Raw genomic sequence first — 21,153 nt, 5'->3', positions numbered from 1 at the left:
CCTACCCTAGAGGATTGCATTTTCATGCTAGGCCTACCCTTGGCATAAAAAGGGTTCCCCCATAAGACATGCATACCGATTTTTTTATTCTTACTTACTGACTCTGGGTCTTTTTCCTTTTGTTTTTCCCCTCCCCCTGCATTCATAAAATATTTCAATAAGGGTAAAATACCTTTCTATATCTGATAACAATTTTGATCTGATAAAGTTTGAAAATTACAAGTGTTACTTGATTCTTAGGCAGGCCCTACAATGTGAATTCGGAAATTCATTTGAAAGCACTCGTGCAAGACATCTAAGGGATTTCATTGCTCAAAGAAAAAAAGGGATATTAAGAGAGAAAATGTGTATACATGTGCAAAGGAATTTTGTAGAATGTTTCTCATATGTATTGCTTTTAAAATTTTTCAAACATTGGCAATAATGAAGCTTTTGTTCAGACAATTATTTGTTTTGTATAATACTCGTGTACATTTCATTCTTTATTGAGTTCATTAAGAGATTTCATGGTGAATTTTAAGAAATAAGCTCAAATTGAGATTTTTTTTCCAACCTTTTGTCTGGAAACTCACAAATGTATACACCAGATTGGTGATCCGAGCTATGCAATAAGAGTGCTTAGAATTAAAAGAGGTCACTCAAAAGACCCAATACGATACCTTTTTTCTCTTTCACTGTACAATTCATATTTTGCCCACTTCTATTAACCCCAAAATAAAATCAGTCACATTGACTGATAAATTGCAAATTGGGGCAATCTTTGTTTGAAAATGCTCACTGGTCTAACCAGATTCAATCACATCTAAGTGAAAGCAAAAATGTGCATTATTCTTGTTTATTTTGAAAATTTGGAATGATACTTTGAGCATTCGTTTCTCTACCTATACAGATTTTATCATTTGCTCTCCCATTTGAGCCTAAAAAGAATAATTTCGTTTCAAATAAGTGCCTTGATGATCACTACCCTACATTGGAAAATTTTCAAATATCAAAAACGGGAATGGATTCTCAATGACCATTTCGTTACTTTGGTTGTCATGAGGTGTAAGAATGATACTTTGGCCATCGTTTCTACAACCTAAACACTATTTATCCCTTGTATCCTCATTTGAGCTAAAATTGGTGGTTCTTTTCAAAAACACTTACGATCGCACCCCACATTGGGGAGGGAGATTGGAGAATTTTTCAAAAAGGGGAAAGGCAAAAATGCTAGAATAAGGAGGGAACCTCAAATTGGGGAAATTTGATTCCACTTGGGTTCCAATTTTGAAAAAAAGAAAAGAAAAGGAAGAGTTTTGCCGGCGCGGATCGCCTATGTTTCACAGATATGGGTGAACAAGGGTCTTCCTCAGTCAGATAATTCAGATACATGCCGGAAATTTCCCATTAATGAAAGTTTTCTTTCAGAGTTATTGTAAGGAACGGAATAAAAGTCAGGCCCTCTTCTTTTCCAGTCAAACATTCTATCCCTAGTTATCCCTTTTGAGCCTTCAGAATAAAATATTTCATTTGGCAACCCCTGAGAATCGCAAACCCCACACTGGGGCAAGTTTGAGTTGAAAAGGAAAATTTCAAGAAGTGAAAAAGTGAAAAGCAACAAAATCAAGAGACAAAAGAAGAAAAGAGAACCTCAGTTCAAAAATAACTGGGGCAAATTCTGTGAAAGTTCAAAAGAATGGCAGAAGGCTAAAAAATCAAAAGAAGAAAGAAAATGAGAGAAAAAGCCTCAGTTGAGCATAAACCGGGGCAAATTCTGATTTAACCCTAAAATAGGGTTGGCACAACAATGCGATCTCAGATTACTTAAACCACTCTTGAATTTTGCCTTCAAGCCTTAACTTTCCTAAACACCCCACCTGACCCCATTACAAAAGCCGAAAGTCCTGACTTCTGTTCTTTGCAATGGCCCTGTCAAGAAAATTTCTGATGCCGGAAAATTTTAGCTGTATTTTTGAATTGCTTGAGTATGGGTGATGTGCGACGGATCTAGACGAACACCAAGTTGGGATGATTTGCGGAACTTTGACCCTTCTAGAATCACAAGCCACGAACTAAGGAGGTTCCTTAACCCAAGACTAGCAAATTTAGTGAACCAAAAGTATAGATAGAAGAACGCCACAATCAAGGAGACTACTTGATTGATAAGTTCGATGAACAACTTGAGATTAATTCTCAAGTATTCAAAGAAAATTCTCTTGAGGCAAGAGAGAGTGAATAAACTCACGAATGTTTTATAAAATCTGAATTGTCTTTAATGAATGAAAACCTAGGCTATATATAGCCTTACAGGACTCAAACCCTAGAATGTCCAATGGATGACCTTGCCCTTCATTAAGGGTGAAAATATCTAACAACTAATTGACTAAAATTAAGACTCTGAATTCGGCCAAAGTGAAGTGAAATTGACCGAAATTAATAATGCTAACAAACAACTAATAATGGTAACTAAAACCCTAATTAGCAAGCTAGTGCTCCGTGAACTAGTCTTCACTTGGTTCTTCCATTTGAAGGAAAGTGTATAGAGTAGTTTCTCCATTATGTAATCCTTCAATGGTCCTCAAGTCATCACCAACTCGTTCTTGAATCGTGCAAACAAGAGCTTGAAGTGATTCTTGAATTCTCCTAGCACGCGCTCTTGTAATTGGACCACTGGGTATTTGCATGACCTGAGCACTAGAAGTTTGAGCAGCCTTGAGCCCCTCCTCATTAGTCCCCTCCTCTTGAAGGCGATTTGTCCTCAAATCAAACTCATCGTCTGCATGAAAAGGACTCAAGTCAGATACATTAAAAGTAGCATGTACCCCATACTCACCTGGAAGTTCAAGTTTGTAGGCATTGTCATTTATACGCTCCAGGACTTGGAATGGACCATCTCCCCGTGGAAGTAGCTTACTACGCCGTTTGATTGGAAACCTCTCTTTGCGCATGTGTATCCATACCCAATCGCCAGGCTCAAAGACCATCTTGCGGCGCCTCTTGTTGGCACTTTGGATGCATTGAAGTGTACGCTTCTCGATGTTGGCTCGCACCTTAGTGTGTAACTTACGTACATATGCAGCCTTGGTCTTACCATCCAAGTTAACTCTCTCATGAACAGGTAAAGGAGTTAAATCCAAAGGTGTGAGAGGGTTAAAACCATACATAATTTCAAACGGCGAATAACGTGTAGCAGAATGGACAGTGCGATTGTATGCAAATTCCACATGTGGTAAACAATCTTCCCAAGATTTAATGTTCTTTTTAATAACTGCGAGCAATAGGGTAGATAAAGTCCTATTAACCACTTCGGTTTGACCATCAATTTGTGGGTGGCTAGAAGTAGAAAATAGCAATTTAGTACCTAGTTTACACCACAAAGTTTTCCAAAAGTAGCTAAGGAATTTGGCGTCCCTATCGGAAACAATAGTGCGTGGCATGCCATGTAATCTAACTATCTCACGAAAGAATAAATCTGCAACATGCTTAGCATCATCTGTTTTAAGACAAGGAATAAAATGGGCCATTTTGGAGAAACGGTCAACTACCACATAGATTGAATCATGTCCTTTTCTAGTCCTAGGTAGTCCAAGCACAAAATCCATTGACAGATCAACCCATGGTTCATGTGGAATTGGCAAAGGCGTATAGAGACCATAAGGGTGTACCTTTGATTTTGCTTGGTGACAAGTCACGCACCTTTCAATGTGGCGTTCCACGTCACTCCTCATGCGTGGCCAGAAGAAATGTTCTTGGAGAATCATTAAGGTCTTGGCAATGCCGAAGTGTCCCATTCGCCCTCCTCCATGAGATTCTCTTACTAAGAGTGTGCGCATGGAGCTCTTGGGAATGCAAAGCTTGTCCTTGTAGTATAAGAACCCCTGAGAGATGAAATAATGCTCACGAGAGTGTCGTGGCAAAGAGGAAAAAATCTCACCAAAATCTGAGTCAGTTGCATAAAGTTCTTTAAGAAATTCAAAACGAAGCAACTTAGCATCTAATGTAGTGAGAAGTGTATGCCTTCGCGAGAGTGCATCAGCCACTACATTCGTCTTACCTGTCTTGTATTTGATCACAAAGGTAAAACTGTCAATGAAGGTAATCCATCGTGCATGTCGCTTACTTAACTTGTCTTGAGACTTGATATGCTTGAGCGACTCATGATCGGTGTGCAAGACAAACTCACGAGGGCGAAGGTAATGTTGCCATGTTTGTAGAGCTCGCACTAAGGCCATTAGTTCCTTATCATAGGTCGAGTAGTTTAGAGCAGCTCCATTCAACTTCTCGCTAAAGTAGGCAACTGGACGGCCCTCTTGAAGTAAAACAGCGCCAATACCTATACCAGAAGCATCACACTCTACTTCAAAAGCTTTGTCAAAATTAGGTAAACTAAGAACAGGTGCATGTGTGAGCTTGTGTTTAAGTAATTGGAAAGACTTAGCTTGTTCCTCTCCCCAATGAAATTGCACATCTTTCTTGACAATTGACGTAAGTGGGGCAGCAATTGTGCTAAAATCCTTGACAAAACGCCTATAGAAGCTTGCCAAGCCATGGAAACTTCTCACCTCACTTACATTGGTAGGGGTTGGCCATTCACTAATAGCCTTCACCTTGTCTTGATCAACATGAATTCCCTGCTCACTTACAACATAGCCTAGGAAAACCAATTGATTTGTGCCAAAGGTACACTTCTTAAGGTTAGCATAGAGGCTCGCCTTGCGAAGTGCATCTAGGACCATTTGTAAATGCACAACATGCTCATCTAGACTCTTACTATAGATCAAAATGTCATCAAAGTAAACGACCACAAATTTACCAATGAAAGAACGTAAAACATGATTCATGAGTCTCATAAAAGTACTTGGTGCATTGGTTAGCCCAAAAGGCATGACCAACCACTCAAAAAGTCCATGTTTTGTCTTAAATGCAGTTTTCCATTCATCTCCTTCTTTCATGCGAATTTGATGGTAACCACTTTTCAAATCAATCTTAGTAAAAATGATTGCACCATGTAATTCATCAAGCATGTCATCCAAACGAGGTATGGGATGGCGGTACTTTACCGTGATGGCATTAATTGCCCTACAATCAGTGCACATTCTCCATCCTCCATCTTTCTTTGGAACAAGTAGAACTGGTACAGCACAAGGGCTTAGACTCTCTGTAATCCAACCCTTACTAAGCAACTCCTCCACTTGTCGTTGTTGCTCCTTGGTTTCCTCAGGATTGGTCCTATATGGTGCCTTGTTTGGAAGGGAAGATCCAGGAATGAAATCAATTTGATGTTCAATTCCCCTTAATGGAGGCATTCCATTAGGTATATCCTCAGGAAAGACGTCTTGATACTCCTGTAAGAGGTTAGTAATAACACTAGGCAAAGAAGCATCAAGAGCATTAGTGAGTAAGGATTCCTTGCCAAATAAAATAAATAAAACCTGATTAGAATGCAAGGCCTGTCTCACATCTTTCACCTTGGCAAGCATGCTGGGTTTTCTCTCCTGTGTGGGCTCTAAGGCCGAATGAGAGTGATCCAACTTGCTTGAAGAAGGGTCGGCCAATACTAATTTCTTAGCTTTGACGTTGTCCTTCTTGGTGGTAGTATGCAAGTCATACTCTTTTTGTAGACTACCTTGATCCTCATGCACTTGTTGAGGTGTAAGAGGTGCAAGTGTAATCTTTTTACAATTATGTATGAAAGAGTATTTGTTCAAGAAACCATCAAAAGTGACTCTTTTGTCAAATTGCCAAGGACGCCCTAAGAGTATATGTGCAGCTTGCATTGGTACTACATCACACATAACATCATCTTCATACCTACCAATGCGAAAAGTAACCAAAACTTGTTTATGTCCACGTACCTCTCCACTATTGTTTAACCACTGAAGCTTGTAGGGACGGGGGTGCTCACTAGTTGGCAAGTTTAGTTTCTCCACCATCAATGCACTAGCAACATTAGTGCAACTGCCGGGGTCAATCACCAAGCTGCATACCTTGTTGGTCACATGGCACCTAGTGTAAAAGATGTTGTCACGTTGAAGCTCATCTTTACTAGCTTGAGTAGCTAGTGCCCTTCTTGCTACCAATCCAACTTTGTCTTGAGTTGGAACTTCCTCTATCTCATCTTCCTCTTCAACCAAGGGAGGCATGTCTTTGTAATCCTCCTCTTCATCCTCGGTGACAATGTCTCCATTTGGTAGTACAAGCATGGTCCTTGGGTTTGGACATTGACTTGCAATATGCCCAGCTCCTTGACACCTCCAACATTTGGTGTCACGATTCCTAGGTTTTGAAGTTTCAATCGTTGGCTTGGAAACAACCTTGGAGTCGGTTTTGGTAAAAGGTGGCCGTGAGCTTGACCCTTGGTCGTGCTTGGGTTTTGGAGTGTTCCAAGCATTCGGACCTCTCTCTTCCCTTCTAGGCTGGAATGGTCGAGTAAACGTTTGTGGATGAGGGTTATAATTTCTGGTTGTACCCCTCCTCTTGAGCCTTTGCTCAATCTTGATAGCCTTTTCCACCATATCTTCTATCTCTACATAGTATTGAAGCTCAAGTTGATCGGCTATTTCAACCCTCAGACCACTGAGAAATCTTGCCATTGTAGCCTCTCGATCTTCTTGAATATCAGCTCTCAACATGGAGATTTCCATGTCCTTGTAGTAGTCCTCAACTGAGCGTTGACCTTGTGTCAAGGTTTGAAGTTTTTGGTGCAAGTCTCTATGGTAGTGACTTGGTACAAATCGCTTCTTCATCAGTCTCTTAAGCTCAGTCCAAGTAGTTATAGCTGGTTCTCCACACCTTCTCCTGCTTGTAGCCACTTGTTCCCACCAAACTATGGCATAGTCGGTGAATTCTACTACGGCAAGTCTCAATTTTTGTGCATCGGTGTAGTCATTACAATCGAATACTAGCTCCACTCGACTTTCCCATTCAAGGTATGTATCCGGATCAGATTTGCCTTGGAATGGAGGAATCTTCATCTTAATCCCTTTGATCGCATCACCAATGGCTCTTGTGTTTCTCCTCGGTCTTCTTTGCTCGAATGCCTCATGATCCGAATCGGCATTGGAATCACTAGATTCCTCCAGGGTGGATTTTCCCCTAGATTTCCTAGAAGAAACCCTAGATGAACTTAGTTGATCAATCTGCTCATGGATTGTTTCCAGCCTTTGGTCAAATCTCCTCTGCATTTCCTTCCACATATCATCCATTTTACGTGATAACTGAGCAATGGTAAGTTCATTTTCCTGAGACATGGTGAAACCTGCAAAACTTGACAAATTGTTAGTAGAAAATGCCTCACTTGCTCCCTTAAGTGTTTCACTCCTCTCGTGTTTTCACTCAAGTGCTTATATCACTCTAATGCTCTCACCAATTCACTTCTCAAGCCACTTGATTTTTTCCTTTGAAGAAATCAGAAATTTTCTCAAAGAAGTTCAATCGAACCTTAATCAAATAGTATCCAATTGTACCAAAGGAACAAGAAGCAAGAGTAGAAACGGAAAGCTCAAGTAATGAATTCGATAAGGAATGGAATGTCCAAGTACAATGATGGAGTTTCCCAAGTGTTTACTTAATTTCCTAATTGATTTTGGGAACCAAGTTAGGTGTTGGATTTATTTGGAAAATTCCTTAAAGTCGGCTAACCAAATCAGAATTGTTACCAAAAAATTTCCAGATTTCGTACCCCTTAACCTTCCTCAAAATCGGCTATACCAAATCAGGGTTATTTCCAAAAATTTTCCAGATTTCCTTCTCCTTATGCCTTTCCTAAAGTCGGCTGGTCAACCAAGTGTAAAACAGATTTTGGTAGCTTCCTATTCTACCCGAAACTATCCTCCAAAAAATTCCAGAATTTCCTCTTCTTAAATCCCTCTCAAAGTCGGCTAGAACTTCCTAAAAAATTGTCCTGATTTGGTAGCTTCTAAATTTTCCAGAATTTCCTCTTTTTAAAGCCGATCCTTACCCCCAAAATTTTCGTTCCTTACTCTCCCTCAACAAAATAATTCGGCCCCCCTCCTCTTTGCTCCACACAAGGACAGTTTCGTCGCGTGGTTCTAGTCAATGGCTTCACAAGATGATACAAGCGACGTCACTCAAGAATTCCCCAAGCGGCCTGCTCAAGAAATTCCCAAGAAGTTTACTCCTAAGCCAAGGAAGCCCCGTATGGATGCGAGGACGTGCAAGAAACTTTTTATACGAAGAGAGGTGCAAATTTTCAAGAATCAAGATGGTCAAGATCCTCAAAAATCTCAACGGGTGATACAAGTGATCAAGGCTCAAGGTGCTCAAGATTTTCAAGAGAAGGTTGGTCAAAACTTTTGAGTAGTCTTTTCTTGATGTAATTTTCTGGTTTGTTGGAACAATTGCAACACGACAGAATTTGGCAAATAAAAGTGCGGCTTCCTTCTTTGTTGTTTGCTACCCGAATGCCTTTTCCCTTTTCCTTTTTTTTGTTTTTTTGTTTTTTTTTTTGACTTCAAGAACACACAATTACTCGGCTGTTTTTGGGTAAAAATTCCAGAATCTAATGTCAATCCAATGTTCTCCTTCAATCCTCCAATAATTATCAAGACATGTATCAAAATTTCAAGACTTCAAGATTAGTTTCAAGAAACTCAAGAAACCCTAGATTATGGTAGTCCCTCTTCAAGATTCCAACCCCAAACAAGTTTACCCACAAAAATCAGTTTAGGAAATTAATGAAAACAACTTGGTGGAATAAACTAAAGTTTGGACAGATTTGGCAAGAAACTTGCGCCCAAGGAAACCCTAGTTGCAAGTGAAAACCCTAGCCGTCGCAATTTTTTTTTTTTATCCAAACAGAATATGCAAGGCACACACTCGGTTACACTTGAAGGCAGGCTTCAAGACAGAATCACACAACAAGTAATGCACGAAGTGGACAAGAAGCAAAGAAAACAAAGAGCGACGCAACAAGAACAAGCAAGGCAGACAAAATTTTTATTTTTTTTTTGTAATAATAATCGGACTTGATACAAAGAGAGACACGACCAGTTTTGTAAAATAAAATTGATTTAGAAAGCTTACGAACAAACTCAACGGGATATACTTGATGTCGTCGACTAGCTCTGGATACTAACTGATGTGCGACGGATCTAGACGAACACCAAGTTGGGATGATTTGCGGAACTTTAACCCTTCTAGAATCACAAGCCACGAACTAAGGAGGTTCCTTAACCCAAGACTAGCAAATTTAGTGAACCAAAAGTATAGATAGAAGAACGCCACAATCAAGGAGACTACTTGATTGATAAGTTCGATGAACAACTTGAGATTAATTCTCAAGTATTCAAAGAAAATTCTCTTGAGGTAAGAGAGAGTGAATAAACTCACGAATGTTTTATAAAATCTGAATTGTCTTTAATGAATGAAAACCTAGGCTATATATAGCCTTACAGGACTCAAACCCTAGAATGTCCAATGGACGACCTTGCCCTTCATTAAGGGTGAAAATATCTAACTAATTGACTAAAATTAAGACTCTGAATTCGGCCAAAGTGAAGTGAAAATTGACCGAAATTAATAATGCTAACAAACAACTAATAATGGTAACTAAAACCCTAATTAGCAAGCTAGTGCTCCGTGAACTAGTCTTCACTTAGTTCTTCCATTTGAAGGAAAGTGTATAGAGTAGTTTCTCCATTATGTAATCCTTCAATGGTCCTCAAGTCATCACCAACTCGTTCTTGAATCGTGCAAACAAGAGCTTGAAGTGATTCTTGAATTCTCCTAGCACGCGCTCTTGTAATTGGACCACTGGGTATTTGCATGACCTGAGCACTAGAAGTTTGAGCAGCCTTGAGCCCCTCCTCATTAATGGGGTTGACGCTACTCACCATGTGAAAACCCACCAAGTTGAGGGAAAGGAAAAAGAGGCAAAAAGCAAAGCAAGAAAAGTAAATGCAAGAAAAATGCAGAAAATTCGACGCTGAAGTCCCTGGTGAATGATGAGAAGAATACAAACAAATTCTGAGATCTTTGAGTTCAAAATAGGGGCAATTTTGGAAAAAATGCGATCTTCGGTGCAATGTCCTTGAAAGACTTATCCTTTAACTATCGTTTCAAGCCACATTACAAGCTAATAAAGTCCATCGTTGACTTATTCCTTTATGACAACCCAAAGTGAGGATTATGCTCATAAGAAATCCATCGATCACTCATGATCATAAGGGTATAACCAATTTTTGCATGTTTAGCTATCGCTTCTACCCATTTTGTTGCAAGCCTATAAAGCTTATACGTTGACTAACTTTTCTTAAGAAATAAGGGTGACGAACTCTTTGCTTTCACTAAGATGTGGTATTGAAGGGATTATATACCATTTGGGCACAAGAATAAGACAAATCTTGACCTCTCATTTCCAAATCAGAAATAATGTCCCACTTTATTGGTCCTGAAAGATGAGCCAACAAAAGGTAGTGACCCGCTACTCTAAACACATATGTTAAAAGTAAGGAAGAAATCTTCTGAAATTTGGCGTTATTCTGAGAAATTCATCATGAAATTTCTGCATGAGTTCAAACTCAACGTTCAAAAGATTACTTTCTAAATTTTGGAAAATGCGATTTCTCTTTGTTCAAATAAATGGGGAATCATCTGAACAAATTTTTGCAATCAAATGGGCCCACACTAGGGCAAAAATTTTCATTTGCAAGATTTCGCAAAATAAGCCCACACTGGGGCAAAATTTTTATATAGTCCATTTGAGGATTTCATCAAAGACTCAAGCAAGACTTTCAAATCAGTCACACTACTCTTTCCATGAGTAGTAGTTGCATTAATTTTTAAAATAATTTAAGTGCATGTTTACTTTGGCAAGCCCCCTGTGCAGGTATCCATGGCCGAAATCGACGAAGGAGCCTAAGTCAGAATCTTACGAATCAAGGCCTCAAGGAGGAGCAACCATGCCGTAATGAAAATCAATTGATCGGTTGCACAATAATTGGTGGAAACTGGGGCAAATTATTTCTTGAAAAGAATCTCAAAAAAAAATCAAACTTGAATTTAATTTCTTGTTCCTTGACAAATTTCAATTTGATCTCAGCGCCCGTCGCGCACCCTTCCATTCCCCATTCGTGACAACCACATTGGATTCACTGACTTCAACCACCGTTAGCATCGAGTCTATCTCACTAACGTGTGCGTTTTAATTCAACCACCGTTAGCATCGAGTCTATCTCACTAACGTGTGCGTTTTTACTCAACCACCGTTAGCATCGAGTCTATCTCACTAACTTGTGCGTTTTTACTCAACCACCGTTAGCATCGAGTCTATCTCACTAACGTGTGCGTTTTTCATTCCACCACCGTTAGCATCGAGTCTATCTCACTAACGTGTACGTTTTTGTTCAAACACCGTTAGCATCGAGTCTATCTCACTAACGTGTGCGTTTTTCGTTCCACCACCGTTAGCATCGAGTCTATCTCACTAACGTGTGTGTTTTATTCTATCTCCGGCAGGCTCGGGTGCTATCCCACTGACCGACCGATTCTCAAGGCAGGCTTGGGTTTAATCCCACTGACCAATCCATCACTGGGGCAAATCTTTGGATAATTTTTCAAGCAAGCCTTATACAGTTTCTTCATACGTACCCGCATTTCATTTCCATCGCCACTAGCCGTGGGTCAGTCCCACTAGTGCGCATTTCTTTTGCATCGCCACTAGCCGTGGGTCAGTCCCACTAGTGTGCATTTTTCTTTTTCATCGCCACTAGCCGTGGGTCAGTCCCACTAGTGTGCATCATGATTTTAATTTTATTCGGGTCAGCCCCATGATTTTTAATTTTATTCGGGTCAGTCCCATGATTTTAAGCTTATTCGGGTCAGTCCCATGATTTTAAGTTTTATTCGGGTCAATCTCATGATTTTAAGTTTTATTCGGGTCAGTCCCATGATTTTAAACTTTGTTCGGGTCAGTCCCATGATTTTAAGTTTGTTCGGGTCAGTCCCATGATTTTAAATTTTATTCGGGTCAGTCCCATGATTTTAAATTTCATGTTGGGGTCAGTCCCCTCGGGTCAGTCCCGATTTAAATTCATGTCGGGGTCAGTCCCCTTTTAAATTTCCTGTCGGGGTCAGTCCTCTTTTAAATTTTCTGTTCGGGTCAGTCCCGTTTAAATTTTCTGTTCGGGTAAGTCCCATTTTAAATTTTGTTAAAGGGCTCAGTTCTCGTTTCAAGAACGGTAGTCGTTCGACTAGCTGCAGCCGAATAACACAGGTAAGTATTTGGTGTCTAATTTTTTGTCTCAAGTTTTTTCAAAACTCAGACAAAGAGGGGCAAACTGTAGACACCAAAATTTTAATTTATTTCATTTTTACTATCGGCTATTTTATTTTATTTTTATTTTATTATTTCTTTATTATTTTTATTATTTATTTATTTAGCTTTATTTTTATTATTTTTCAGGAAAAAGAAAAATGCCCACAAAAATTTGTTTTAATCATTTTTGAGTTTAATTTGAAGAATAGGAAAAATGTAATTGATATTTTTGAAAGTTTTAGTTTTTTTAATTTGTTTGTAACTAGGTTTATTTATGTAAATTGATTTTAGAAAAATGAAAATGAAAAATGAAAAAAAAGGAAAAAGAAAAGAGGAAGTTGTTCCATGCGCGCGGCAAGCACACGCCATTTCCTTTCCTGCAAAAATACAAGAGGAAGTTCATCACTCAAGGACAAGATCAAAGGGGTAGCAATGAACCACATAAGCTCATTTTTGAGCAGGGCCATCTAAGCCTTTCATCGTAGGTTTTGGGGCCTTTAAATAGATGAAACACAACCAAAAGCAGACAGGGGAGTGACGGCTGAAAATCTGAAAAGAGAGGAAGGACTGAATGACGGCTGGGGTTTTGAGGGAAAGAAACCTACGGGCTGGACAGGAAAACCGAGAGATAAGAGAGAGAGCTAGAGAGAGTTTTTGGAGAGTTGACGGCTGCAGAGGAAAAAAGAGCTACGAGGGTTCTGGGGAGAGAGCTTTTGGTGACGGCTGGGGAACGGCTGATGGAGGTTGGACGGCTGGAAAAAAGGCAGTTTTGAGGGAGTGGCTAGAAAAGAGAGAACGAGAGAGAGAGCTGGGAGGAGGGCTTCGGCTGGAAATCAGAAAAGGAAAAGGAAGGATCTTCGGTTGGCATCGCCTGCATCAGCGCTGGAGTCTCTTGCAACCCAGTTCGTGAATTTAAATTGCCAGAGCCATGCGATTTCCAGGAGCCTCTACTGTTTCGTTTAGCAGCCTAGGTGCTTTCAGGTAGTCATGGATCCTTTTCAATCTTAGTTTGACAAAATTTTCTTCCTTTCCTAAGTGTTGTCGATGCTTGAGGACGAGGACTGTAAATCATCCTTCTCTTTCTTTAGTCGTCGAAGTTGTGACCTGTTTGTCATTCTTGTTTTTGTTTGTCGCTTGACTGAGGATGCCATGAACTTGTTTTCTATCAAAGCTGTGTCAGAATCTTCTTGTTGCAAACTTAGGAACCAAAAAGCTGTTAGCTTTCGTGCTTTCTTTCCCTTGTGAAACTGAATGAGTGTGGTTCGTGAGTTGCAAGTGTCGTTCTTAGTATCTTGTTTGTTCACATGATTTGGGTCTTAGGCTGTTTTCTTGAAGTTTTAGGTTTAAAGTTGGCAGATGTTCATACGCCTTTATACTGCCAAACTTCAGTTGGGATTGGATGATTCCGTTCCATTTTCCCTGCTGCATTTCATGTTGCACTGCTGTATTTAATCTTCCCTCTCCACTTCGTCCCAAGTCTTTGTGCTGGAGTGAGTTAGGAGTTGTATTAAGTCCCTTTTAGTTCATTACATTGAAGCTTAGAGTAGCCAAGAGTTACCCTTGATCATGTTGCAGCTGTGCGAACAGCTTCCTTTTTCTCTCGAGCTGCTGAAGTTTGTTCTTTTGGTTTGTTTTTTTTTCCTGTTTTGGGTCTGATATCTTGAAGGGCTAGAGTTCAGGTTTTAACGAATATTAAGGGCATTTAGATTGTGTTGCTTTGCTGCATTTTCATGTTCAGAGACCTTGTTGAACCTTCCCGCTCCCCTTTGTCCCAGATTCATGTGTATAAATAAGTCATGGCATGTTTTGAGTCATTTTGTTTTTTCGTTGTTTCTAGTTAAAGGTATTAGCATCAATTTGAGCAACTAAAAATGTTGCAGCAATGCTGATAGCTCGCGTTTAATTGTAGTAAAGTGAAGTATGAACAGGCTTTTCTTTTTCTTTTGATTGCCGAGAGTCTCAATTGCAGAAATTCTTGCTGCATTTTTCTTGTGTGAGTGCATGTTTCTTGTTCCCATTGATTGGATTCTATCGGATGGGATGAAGGGAGTACTCAGCTACCTTTGGTTAATGATGTTGGAAGATGTATGTAATTTTGGTAACTAAATGCTGGGTTAGTTTGCAATCTTTCCTTTGTGTTAAGATGAGCTGCAAAGTTGCAGCAAACATGTTTTTTGCTTGTTGACTGTTTTTGGACTGTTTGAACATTTCTTCAAGACTTGCATAATTGTTTTTTTTTTAAATTTTGTTTGAATTAGGATGTGGAATATATGTGTTTTGTTGCTTAAGTTAAATTTCGAAGTCTAGATGACAAGTTTTGAATCAAAGTTTTCCTTGTTTGAATTGAAATGGTAACAGGTTGGTATTGCAGAAGCATATGTTTCGTAGGTTTGCATGGGTTGCATGAAAAAGTTCACAAAAATTGCACTTTGACTCCCCAAGTTCCCCTTTGTTTCACTATGACCCAACCAATTGAATAATTTCATCAATTTGATCCTTCGCAGTTTTGATTTTTGCAACTTCATTGCTTGTTTGCTTTAATTAATTACCATAGTTTGTTTAATTGCATTTAATTCGTGACTTTAGGGGCTTTATGATCAAGTGAGCTTTGTTTTGCACATTTCTTTTAATTTTTCTTAATTAAAGTGGTACCTTGACCTTTTTATTGTTTTGAAGCCATTTTTCCTTCATTTGATCACCATTGCAAGGGAGGTACACTCTATCCCTTATTTTGACCTTATCTGACCCTATGTGATCCAATGTGCTAAGTGAAAATTGCATGTCTACTTTGCTTTCCTTGCTTTTCCTTAATTCCTTTCATTTATTTCATTTACTTTTGCTTTTTGTTAAGTTGTGCTTTTATTTATTTATAGAGTATGTGTACACCTCTTGGCTTGTAATAGATAGGGCTTGGAGAGCATTTTTGTCCATTTTCCCCTTCCCCTTTTTGTTTTAGTTAGCAAAAATGTGATAGGTTCATTAGATTGATTGTTTGCTTTTGTTGCTACGTGTTAATTTGATTTATTAGGCTCTTGCATTTAGTCGAGCATGCTAAGTGTTATGTGCTACGTGTTTATGGGTGATTGGCATGTCTACTTGCTTTCTATAGTCATGGATGAATGTAATGGATGAATGCGCGCCACCACACTAGTCCAACGCTAGTTGTGGCTCATTGTCCCGTTTTCCACTAGTCCAACGCTAGTAGGAATGCATAGATATGGGCTAGTCCAACGCTAGACCCTTAGGGATTTCCCTCGCTAGTTCATACTTGCATGTTTCACTACATTTCATGCATTTTTAAGTTTTCTAGCATTTGGCATGCTCCTCCAACCCTTTCCCCTTCATTTTAGGCTTTTGCATCCTCATGCTAGATATAGGGTAAATTTGGCTGAGAGCCCCCTTTCGATAAGGGAAACGAGCGAGTGTGGCTACAAAATAGCCTTAGCACGCTAGTTCTTCCTTCTAATCAAAGGGAAAATTAAAGTCGTGAAATTAGGAGTCATTCCCGTACCCGACTTGATGCATTCCTCTAGGTTCATGCACTCTCATTCTTATCATATCACTTCCTCACTCTTTTATCCACATTTTCTCAACTTATATTTTTCTCAATCCACATGCCATGTTTGCACATTTTTCTTCACAGTTGTGCTTAATGGCTGCTGGAAAATTTAGCTAACCAAATGTTTGAGCGGAAAATATTAAATTGTTTCCAGATTTCACCAGTTGATGTTGAATATTTTCCCTTGGCATATAATGGTTTCGAAACGCAGGAAAAGGTGTATTTTAAGATATATAAGTTGTTTAACTATGAAACATTGGATATTTTGGAAGTTTGAATCGAATTGATGAAGTGTAAACCTGGAAAATTTTCCAGCCTTAGCCGAGTTTGATAAGGAATTACTTATTGATTCCTTTATAGAGTTTGGGGCTGTGAAAGATTATATTATTGTTGATATCGCTTTATAATACCTTGAGATGGTCATGCATTTGAATTTTGGGGTGACAATTTGATACTATGGATGAAATTTCTTGGCTTTGGTTCAAATACTTGGGTATGAGGTTGTTGCAAATTTGGTCCTTGGTTTAGATACCTGTTAGTAAATTTAAACACTTGAAATGTTAGCTTTATTGCTATAAAAACGAATTGATGGTCGTCAAAGGCTAATGATTGATGAAGCCCTTGGCCATGTGAATGATTTTATAAGTATTACTGGGTGATGAAATTTAATTGCTAGAAATTCTTGGAGGCCTTGCTTTTATTTTTATTTGTTTAAGCTGAGCTTGCTGAAACCAAGTGCTAATGATTGATGAAGCCTTGGTCATTCATTTTATTTTTATCAGAAATGCATTTGTTGAAATCTAGGGCTAATGATTGACGAAGCCCTAGTGATTTGCTATGTGATTTTGCCATATTTGATCCATAACATGATTTCGAAACGGAATCGGAGCTGTGGAAGTCGTTTCGACCTTGCGAACTCGAGTAGCTGTGATCAAAATTAATCAAAAATATTTTCCAGCTAGTATTATATTATAAAACTCCATATCTAGTGATTTGCCTAAAACTTTCCAACTCGATAATCTCCTTTAGCTCAAACTAGCCTTGATAGCTATAGTAAATAAGTTCTATAGCTTTTGGAAACTCTAAGTCTTATTTTAGTTCTTTTTCTTTCTTTAAGCTTTGCACTTGGATAGTTAACTATAGGAAAAGTTCCAAAATACGAGCTTTACTAATTTTAGTGAAAAGCTTGGGAGACTTGCTCGGCAAGAAACCCTATTTTAGGAAAAATAGTTTTTAAGGATAATTTTTGCAAAAGCCGTAACTTTAGAGAAATGTTCAAAGTAACTTTCTAACATTGTTGTTAAGAGATTTGTCGACTTATTTCAAGAAAATAATACTAGTTACCCTTTTCTAAGGAAAAATACCTCAAGAAAAACTATAAGAAACATTTCTACTACTTTTGTCAAGTTTCAACCTAAGTAGATTTTTGAATTTACTGTGGTAAAGTAAACTAGTAATATATTAGATAAACCTCGATGTGTATAAGCTTAAAAACTGAATAAAAACTCATAGTTTCAACATTTGATATTTTAGGATATAGCGAGGACTTGGACTACGATTCCCGGCTTGACCTTTGAACTTCACTCTTGGTGAGTGTTCCTTGTTTGTTAGATTTCCTTGACTTATTGGCTTGATCTTATTGCTTGATAATGTGTTAAATGCTTTCAATGATTGTCAAAACGAGTTTTCAAGGCGAGTGTGTACTTTATCGCACTTAGCCTAAATGATTATGAAATTTTAATGATTGGATGATTGACATGTTACTTGCGCATGAATGTAAGCCTTTTGGGGCTGAACTGGCCATTGCCCTTGTTACCGGTCGTCTCGAGCCAGAAGCGGACTCGGTCGGGCGATTAGGGACCTGGGTGAACGTTTCGGTATACTCGAGTATTACCCTGTAGGTTGGTGGAGTCTGGCCAAAAGCCAGGGACGGGGTGAATGAAAGGAATGAACGAATGAATGAACGAGGGGTTTTACTTATACAAAATGCATTTTGCAAATGACTGGAGGAATAAGGGGAAATGTCAGGAGAACGAACGAACATATGGCTCCCTGTGAGCCCGTATCCTTTTCATGAATGTGTTTATTGCTTTATTTGTACTTGTCTCTTTAATTATTGGTTATATGTAATGAATGCATTGATTTTCTTGTTGCCTATGTGTTGTTCGGAACCTCACTGAGCTTTAGCTCACCACACGATATTTGTTTTCCTTAACAGGTTCCGGAAATCGAGAGACTTGAAGTCTATCTTATCGTTTTGTAAATATTATTTCGAATCATACTTGTATCTTCGTTTTGGGTTGTCACTTGAAGCTAGAAAAGTGCAAACCCTAAGATTTGGCTTGTATGAATTTTAGCTGAGCTTTATGAACTTACTGTGTGGTTTGTATTGTATATTTGAAATTATGTGGTGATCTGGTCAGAGATGTATTTAGGAGTGAACGGGTGGATGTTCAATGGTAAGGTTATCTCTGAAGTTAATGTGTTTTAGTATTCAAGTCGCTTAAAGGTTGGCATGTTCGGATGGCGAATTGTGTTTTGGTTTAAGTTATACGTGGATAATTGGTCGGTTTGCTTGTGCGAGTCCTGGCGAGAGCTAGGCAAGCGACCCGCCAACCCTCTGGTTCGCCTTAGGGAGAAGTGGGGCCGTCACACTTGACTTGGTGTCGATCGGACGAGTATCCAACGACTACAAATGTTATCATCGAGCTCAACCCCATTGGTAGTTGATTGAATCGAGCCGGCAAGGGTTTGGTCGTGACAATTAATGAGCCTTGGGTAAAGTTATAAGGAATCTTGTAGTATGAGAGACTCTCGATTCCGGTATACTCGAGTAATACCACAATGCAAGTGTTTGGAGTGCAGGCCCGGTAGGGGGTTGTTAGGTGGAAGGAATGGGAGAGAAGTGGAGTCTACGGTTGGTTACTTTTGAACATTGACGGAGAGTCAATGACGCCCGATCAAGAAATGCAAACGAGGAAAGGGCTCTTGAGAGCCATCTGTATCCTTTTATCACCATAATTGAAGTGTGCCTTTGCTTATTTTTACTAAATTGAATGAAAGCTTGATGCTTATATGCACTTGGGTGCGTAAGTGATAGTATCTCACTGGGCAATTAGCTCACACCGTTCCTTTTGTTTTCCTTACAGGAATATGACTCTTTTTGGAATGAATCTTGATAGATGGTTGCCGAATGAACTAGATGTATATTTCTTTTGTATTGTATATGAAGTGAAACCCTAAATGTATCTTTAGGGCCGTTTTCACTTTAAATTTGGCAAACCGTGTATATGTTAACTTTTGAAAACTTTTGTATGTCACTTTGGATTGTAATTACTAAAGTTCAAGATGTGAATGTTTGTTTGATATTCGGTTGGGTTCTGATGGGTCGGTTACTATTCATGGCCGACTCCGGATTTCATTTTTTTTATTTTGGGTTATTTCGCCCTTTTGCCTTGTTTACGGGCGTTATAAGTTCCGGAACGCGATAGACCGCTCTAAACTGCATCGTTAGTCCTGGCGAGAGCTGGGCAGGCAGTCTGCTAACCCCTTTGGTTCGCCTTAGGGGAAGGTGGGGCTGTCACAATCTGGGTGTCAACTCCTTCATAAGAAATGTAGATCTTGGTTTTGGCTTCGAAACGGTATAAATTGCGTCGAAATCCGAGTTCCGTAGCTCCTGTTATGACCAAAACAAGATCGATCGTCAGAACTGCATTGAATCTGGACAGTTCTGACGGGTACTTTGACACCCAACTTTCGTTCTGTTCTGAATGGATTCAGGTCTTGGCCAAAACATCAAAGTTTTATCCTTATGTCTCAGCTTTCTAATGCCTTTGGAATTTCCTGATTTGGATTTGTGAGCTGGGAGTTATGGTCCAGCAAACATACCCTGTTCGTTACTCTAGAGTGCGAATTCCTGGAACGGTTTTCTGTACTTTCGACCTATTTCCGTTTAGATCCGAATTGAGGTGTCTTCATGAAAACTGTAACCCTTACTCTTAGCTTCGCAACGGTGTCTCACCTACCTTGATCCGACATTCCTAGCCTAACTTTTGATCAAAACAGTTTGGGATGGCAAATCTGGCCGTTTCCGTTTGCCGTTTCCGCACTTACGTTTGTCCAACTTGCCGTTTCCGCACTTGCACGTGCCGATTTTGCCGTTTTGCTTGTTTTAGGCATATTAGTAGCCGTTTATGATATTATGTGATGCAATCTTCTATTTCAGACGGTGGTGAGTTAGGTGGAGCCGGTGGGGCCTACTAGCTACTCCTCGCGGCACAAATTTTGAACTTTTGTTCTTTTGTTCGTTGAGTAAGTATTCAGGCTGCTCTTATGTGTTAGTTGCTTATGTGTTTTGATATGTATGAAAAGGGTATCTAGGCGAGGGTGTACTTTATCGTACTCGACCTAAATCCTAATTTACGCACATATTTGTACATGGCATATGTATATGAATCATTTTGGAACTAAACCCCTTGAGCTTGTGGCTCGGGGTGACTTTTGAGTAAATTTTGTGAAGTTTGTGAGTTTGGGGCCCGATCTCATGACCTAGATGGACTATTCGAGTCGGTTAGGGCTTGGTCGAAGTCAGTCCAACCTGGTTTGAGGTCACCAAGTTTGTGAATCCGGTTCACCGATTATGTGGACCAAGTTTGTGAACCGAGCTTGTGAACCAAGCTCAATTTCGTTCGCTCGAGCAAGTTTGTGAGGTGTCTGGCCAGAGAGGGTGATACGGTGTACGGTGGGAGTACAAATGAAGTTCTACGGACCATTATTTGTGGTCGACGGAGTGTCGGCAGGAGGTCACACATGGCAAACGATCTGGCTTTGGAGCCACCTGTATCCTTATTATGTGATGTTACTTTTCTGCTTTTGCTTTACTCTTACTATGTAACTGTTGTTACGTGAAATTTACGCTTTTGCCCCTGTTTACTTACTAAGCATATAGCTTACCCCTTTCCTTTTGTTTTCCTTAGCAGGGGCCGACGCGGGGACTTTTGGCACGTACACTGAGTATAGTTAGGTGTACTTGTCGAGATAGACGTTTAAGTCGTTTCTTTTGTTTTGATGGCCTGTATAAGACCCCTTTATTGGGTCTACTTTAGATATTGGGTGACTAACTTATAGTGATGTAGTAAACTGAATACCTATGTTTGAGAATGTGAATCGAATTCTTTTGGGATTGTATAAAGTATGTATAGTACTCTTTTGGATTTTCTAGCTTTTATTGTTTTAAGTTTTGAGTCCTGGGGCGAGCTAGGCAGGCGGTCCGCAGATACCCTTGGGTTCGCCCTTGGGAGAAGTGGGGTCGTCACAGAGGCAATATTCTATCCGAGAG

At 39.5% G+C, this 21,153-nt stretch overlaps 1 protein-coding gene across 1 annotated transcript in view; it reads right to left on the bottom strand.

The window, feature by feature from the left end:
• Positions 1–2,737: 2,737 nt before the first annotated feature.
• Positions 2,738–21,153, bottom strand: part of LOC140015195 (uncharacterized) — a 75,730-nt gene continuing 57,314 nt past the window's right edge. Inside the window, exons 2-6 of the mRNA XM_072067104.1 lie at positions 5,835–7,237; positions 4,985–5,324; positions 3,676–4,312; positions 2,802–3,312; positions 2,738–2,755 (exon numbers count right to left, since the gene is read on the bottom strand). Coding sequence (XP_071923205.1) covers positions 2,738–2,755; positions 2,802–3,312; positions 3,676–4,312; positions 4,985–5,324; positions 5,835–7,237 — 2,909 coding nt within the window. The remainder of the gene's footprint in view (positions 2,756–2,801; positions 3,313–3,675; positions 4,313–4,984; positions 5,325–5,834; positions 7,238–21,153) is intronic.

This window comes from Coffea arabica, chromosome 10e, assembly GCF_036785885.1.
Source record: "Coffea arabica cultivar ET-39 chromosome 10e, Coffea Arabica ET-39 HiFi, whole genome shotgun sequence".
NCBI classification, from domain to species: Eukaryota; Viridiplantae; Streptophyta; class Magnoliopsida; order Gentianales; family Rubiaceae; genus Coffea; species Coffea arabica.
The sequence above is the reverse complement of the archived record's forward strand: the minus strand, read 5'-3'. Positions and strand labels throughout refer to the sequence as shown.